This window comes from Solanum lycopersicum, chromosome 8 (assembly GCF_036512215.1).
Source record: "Solanum lycopersicum chromosome 8, SLM_r2.1".
Classification (NCBI taxonomy): Eukaryota; Viridiplantae; Streptophyta; class Magnoliopsida; order Solanales; family Solanaceae; genus Solanum; species Solanum lycopersicum.
Genome location: NC_090807.1, coordinates 5003191 through 5009575, shown reverse-complemented (window position 1 = coordinate 5009575; position 6385 = coordinate 5003191). Strand labels below are relative to the sequence as shown.

At 37.9% G+C, this 6385-nt stretch overlaps 1 protein-coding gene across 1 annotated transcript; it reads left to right on the top strand.

Annotated features, from left to right (window-relative positions):
* Positions 1-601: 601 nt before the first annotated feature.
* On the top strand, positions 602-2948 carry LOC138337704 (uncharacterized). The gene is made up of 6 exons (XM_069287962.1): positions 602-735; positions 1063-1292; positions 1533-1603; positions 1697-2079; positions 2156-2284; positions 2741-2948. Exons 1-6 carry the CDS (start codon positions 602-604, stop codon positions 2946-2948), a joined length of 1155 nt encoding a protein of 384 aa, XP_069144063.1.
* Positions 2949-6385: the final 3437 nt, after the last annotated feature.

Sequence of the window (6385 nt, the reverse complement as noted above, 5' to 3'; positions counted from 1 at the left end):
ACGAGTCTTTGACCTTGATGTTTATGCATTGTTCGATCCAGGGGCTACTCTTTCCTATGTAACTCCTAACATGGCAGTCCAATTTAGTATTAGTCCAAAAACTCTCTCAGAACTATTCTCAATCTCTACTCCCAACGGTGATCCAATTATAGCTAGACAGGTATACAGAAATTACCCTGTCACAGTCTCTCAGAAAGTCACCTCGCAGATCTTGAAGAGTTACAAATTGTGGAGTTCGATGTCATCCTAGGCATGGATAGGTTACATTCATGTTATGCCTCAGCCGATTGTAGAACTAGGATTGTTCATTTTCAATTTCCAAATGAACCAATCTTAGAGTGAAAGGTTAGTAATTTAGCGCCTATGGGTCGACTCATTTCTTACCTTAAAGCCAGAAAGACGATCTCTAAGGGTTATCTCTATCATCTAGTTCGGGTTAAGGATTCTAGATCTGAAACCCAAACTATTGAGTAGTTCTAATAGTCTGTTATTTTCCAGAAGTATTTCAAGAAGATCTTTCTGAAGTCCCTCTTGAAAGGGAAATCGACTTTGGAATTTATATATTTCATATACCCAGCCTATTTCTATTCCTCCTTACAGAATGGCTCCAGCAGAGCTTAAGGAATTGAAAGAGCAGTTGAAAGACCTTTTATATAAGGGTTTCAATAGACCTAGTATTTCACCATGGGGTGCACCAGTGTTGTTCGTAAAGAAGAAAGATGGTTCTCTCATAATGTGAATTAACTATAGACAGTCAGACAAGGTCACAATCAAGAATAAGTAATCCATCCCCAGGATTGATGACTTATTTGACCAACTTCATGTGTTAGTCATTTCTCAAAGATAGAACTAAGATCAGGTTATCATCAGCTTAGAGTCAGATATAGTGACATTCCAAAAACAACCTTTAGAACTTGGTATAGTCATTATGAATTTGCAGTTATGTCATTTGGAATAACCAATTCTCCTAAAAGCATTCATGGATTTGATTAAAAGAGTGCTCAAATAGTACTTGGACTTGTTCGTTATCACATTTATTGATGATATCCTCATTTACTCTAGGAACAAGGAAGAACATGTGAGTCATTTGAGAATGGTTCTACAGACTCTCAAGGATTGCCAGTTATTCCCTAAGTTTAGCAAATGTGAGTTTTGGTTGAAATCTGTTGCTTTTCCTTGTCACATTGTATCTAGCAAAGGAATCGGAGTGGATTCACAGAAGATGAAACCAGCAAAACAATGGCCCAGGCCTACCTCTACTACAGATATCAGAAATTTCTTTGGTCTAGCGGGTTATTAAAGAAGGTTCGTGGAATGATTCTCATCCATAGCCTCACCATTGACTAGGTTGACTCAGAAGGTGGTCAAGTTTCAATGGTCAGATGATTGTGAGAAAAATGCAGAATTAAAAACTAGATTGACTACAGTTTTTGTCTTGACTCTACCAGAGGGTTTAGATGTTTATGTGATCTATTATGATTCATCTAGAGTTAATATAGGTTGTGTGTTGATGCAGTGAGATAAGGTTATAGCCTATGCTTCTAGACAGCTTAAGGTTCATGAGAAAAAGTATCCAACTCATGACCTCAAGTTTGCAACATTGGTATTTGCACTCAAGATATGGAGACACTACTTGTGTGGTGTTCATGTAGATGCATTCACTGACCATAAAAGCCTGTAGTATGTGTTCACCCAGAAAAAGTTGAATCTTCGCCAGAGGAAATGGCTTGAGTTCCTTAAGGATTATGATATGAGTGTGCATTATCATCCTCATAAGGCGAATGTAGTAGCAGATGCTCTTAGCATATTATTTATGGGTAGTGTAGCCCATGTTGAGGATGAAAGGAAAGAGCTAGTGAAGGACATTCACAGGCTTGCTCGCCTTGAAATTCTCCTAATGAGCATATCAGAAAGCGGTGTAACAGTTTCGAATGGGATAAAATCTTCTTTGGTAGTGGTGGTTAAAGAAAAGCAAGACAGTGATCCAATCTTGCTTGAACTTAAGGGAGTAGTCCACAATCAGAAAGTTGAGGTTTTCTCCCATGCGGGAGATGGTGTACTTCGCTACCAGGATAGATTGTGTGTTCCTAATGTGGGCGAGTTAAGACAATATATTCTTGCAGAAGCCCATAACTCTAGAATTCTATTCATCCAGGTGCCACAAAGATGTACCGCGATCTGAGGGAAGTCTATTGGTGGAATGGCATGAAGAGGGATATAGAAGAATCTGTGAATATGTGCCCCAATTGCTTGCAAGTCCAGGTAGAACATCAGAAACCTTCAGGTATGAATCAAGAAATCGATATTCCTACTTGAAAGTGGGATGTGATCAATATGGATTTAATCATAGGGTTACCTCGTACTCGCAGACAACATGACTCCATTTGGGTGATAGTTGATAGGATGATAAAGTCTTCTCGCTTTTAGCGGTCAACACTACAGATTCGGCAGAAGACTATGCCAAGCTTTACATTAATGAAGTTGTGAGGTTAAATGGGGTTCCTTTGTCTATCATCTCAGATAGAGGTCCTCAGTTTACCTCTCATTTCTGGAAGGGTTTTGAACTCAAGTTAACCTTATTACAACATTTCATCCACAAACGGGTGGACAGGGAGAGCGTACCATTCAGACCCTAGAGGATATGTTAAGAGCTTTTGTGATTGATTTCAAAGGTAATTGGGATGTTCACCTTCACCTTCCTCTGATTGAGTTTGCCTAAAAACAGTAAATACTATTCCAGCATTCAGATGGCCCCTTATGAAGCTTTGTATGGGCGTAGATGTAGATCTCCCGTCGGTTGGTTGGAAGAAGGTGAATCAGCTTTTATAGGGCCAGATTCATTCCTTTATGCTATGGAGAAAGTGCAACTCATTAGCGAGATACTTAAGACAACCCAAAGTCGTCAGAATTCTTATGCAGATATAAGGAGAAAGGAACTAGAGTTCTAACTTAATGATTGGGTTTTCCTGAAAGTGTCACCTACGAAAGGGGTAATAAGATTTGGCAAGGAAGGGAAGCTCAGTCCTATATGTGTAGGTCCTTACAAGATCTTGAAAAGGATTGGCAAGGTGGTATATGAGTTAGAATTACCAACAGACTTAGCAGCAATGCATCCGGTCTTCCACATCTCGCTCTTGAAGAAGTGTGTGGGTGATCCAGCCTCTATAGTGCCATTAGAGAGTGCCAGTGAAAAATAGTCTTTCTTATGAGGTTGTACCAGTTGAGATTCTTGACAGTCAGTTTAGAAGGTTGAGAAATAAAGAAGCCGCTTCATTCAAGGTTTTGTGGAGGAGTCCATCCATAGAGGAAGCTACATGAGAAGAAGAAGAAGCCATGAAATCCAAGTATCCTCACCTCTTACCTTCCGATTCCACTCCAGCTTGAGGTAATAATTCCTCTTCAATTTTCCAGTTATTCGTGTGTGACTTCAATCTTAGAATCATGTTCCCTCAGTTTGTACTTGCATTTTCAGCGTATTTGCATGTTCTCAAAACTCAATTCAGTAAGAAACTCAGTCCTCGGTGTTTAGTAGTAGCGATTGCAGATCTTTCCTCTATTTTAATTAGTTTAGTCTTCATTCGACGACGAATATTCTCAAGGGAGAGATAATGTAACACCCCGTATCTAGAACAGACCAGAAATCAGCATTTCAGAAATCTGCAGGTGCAATCGATGGTTACCATTGATGGACCGTAGCCTGATCCACGGCCCGTACTACACATCCGTTGTTTGTGACCTAAACTCACGCAAAATGGAGCGCAGAAAATTTGATTAAATGTCAGACAACGGACGGACCAACGGTCCGTAAGTCAAACTACGGTTTGTAATTTGTGTATGTCGATCAAGACCCCATTTACCCATTCTCTAACAAGAACCACGATTAACCAGTGCAGTCCGTAAATGGACCTACGAACCGTAAGTGGAAATTAGCAGACACTTAGGGGGAAAATGCATTTGGGTAAACTTTAATTAATCATAACTCTAAGGACAAAATTAATTAGGTGTCCAATGACTTATGAAATGATAGATAATTGAATTAGCTTTCCATAGTCACTGAGTTTGCTAAAATCAGACCTTCGAGTAAAAAGTTATGTCTTTTTTAGTAAAGGCTTGTCAAATAGACCCAAACGACGGACCATAGATTGAACGACGGGCCGTCAGTCCAGGTCGTCGTTTGGTCCGACAACAATTGACTTACGGTTCTTTTGGTCTTTATCCACTTCGTTTAAACCCTAAGATACATTTTTTTGACACTAAATCATCATATTTTTGTCAGTTTAAGCCTAGAAAAATAACTAAAGCTTACCTAAGTCAAATCATTAATCAAACACTTAGAAAATTAGAAGCAAGAGGGGAGAAAAAAGTCAAGAACGTAGTTAAAGAACAGAGCAAGGTTCTCGCAGTTCCAGCCTTAAAATCTAAATATTTCTCTGTGAATTTCATCACCAGGTATGTAGGATTTCACTAGTAGGTTTCTTTCACCCATTGGGTTCTTAGTTTTCAGTCAGATTCTTGATTCCCATATCATGATTAGACTTAGTGTTTATCGATTTTCAACAGAACTTCATGAATTAATTAGTATATGTTTCAAATAAGATTTCCATGTTATTATTCTGTTTATCGCATGAATTTCAGAACCCTAGCTATGTATTTCATTAGTTCTTCAATTCAACATGCTAGGTCAGATATTTTAGTTACTTTATATATACATGACTCAGTTATAAATGCATAATTACCAAATTAATTGTTGCATTCTCAGTTTGCATGTTCAGTTTTGAGCTATCTAGTATTTATAGAAATTGATTCATAATAAATTAATTACATAATTCATTGGGAGTAGAATAATACCGAGTTGGACTAGGGTTCAGCGTACTCAATTAGTCCCAGAACTACTAGCCAAGTAGCTTGTAAGTCCCCTCTATGGAAAATTAGTTGAGTGATCACGCCAACATGCTTTTATACCTCTGGCAGGGTATATTGGGTCCTCTCTATGGGGCGTATACATCGGACTCCACATTTAGCTCATGTGGTTTTATTGTCGGTTATTAGTAGCTCCCACAATTCGGTCAGACTCTCTTACATTGACCATATTTACAAATCATCTAGTATTCAGTCTCGGCATGTTATAAATTGGTCATTGCATCCAGTTAGCTCAGAATTTAGTATATCATGTTTAGATTACTATAATTGCTTTTTTGCTTGTTCATGTATATTTTATTTCAGTTTTACTCTATCCTACATGCTCAGTATCTTCAAGTACTGACGCATATGTGCACTACATCTTCTTGTGATGTAGGTTGAGGTTCTCAGCATCCAGATCGCGCTTAGGTCAATTTTCGATCTCCAGTTTAGTATATTCAATGGTGAGTCCTCATTCTCTGAGGACAATAGTCATCAGTTCATTTTAGTCTTTTAGTTATTTAGTTTCAGTTTTTGCTAGACTTAACTGAGGCTTGTCCCTGCATTCGTAGTCAAATAGAGGCTTATTTTAGACATAGTTTAAGCTTAGTATTGAGTTAATATTTGCTTTGTATTAAACTTATTTTTTTCAAATATCTCAGTTATAGAATATGTGTATTCCCCATCTTTTAGTTTAAACTATGATATAGCTTCCGCATTCAATTTATTATCTTTAGTATGCTCATGATCATGCCAGCAGGGTTAGCTTGGGATCACTTGGGGTTCTATGTTCCGTGTCTGCATCTCGAGGGTAGCTCGGGGCGTGACACTTATGAGTTAGAGCTACCACAAGTTAGCAGCGGTTCATCCGGTATTTCACGTCTCCATGTTAAAAAATGAATGGTCGACCCTTCACTTGTCATACCTACTAAAGATATTAGTATTAAAGATAGTTTATCTTATGAATAGACTCATGTTCAGATTCTAGATCACCAAGTTTTCAAGCATAGAACTAAGAAAGCAGCATCAGTCAATGTTCTGTGGAGAAATCAGTTTGTTGATGAAGCTACTAGGGAATTTGAGGATGATATGAAAAAGAGATACCCACAACTCTTTGAAACCGGAGAAGTTCCAAACTAATATACTAATACTTCTCTTGGATTTTATTTTAAGTTGAGATGTTGAATATACATGTTTTCTTGTTAGGTATTTGATCTAGGTGTTAGATGTTACACCTTAACCTACTAAGAGTAATCTCATTTGAGGCGAATGTTTCAAAGGGAGAGATATTGTAACACCACACTACTAGAAGGACTTAGAAGAAGAAAGAAATCAATTTTGGAAATAATCAAAATTGGATAGTTTGACAAAATTTAGCTAAGTATGAGTTTGGGTTCAACTTAAAATGGTCATAACTCCTAGATCAGAATGTGTTAGGTGTGCGAAAAGATGTCGTAGGAAAGATCTTTGAATTATCTTCTAACAC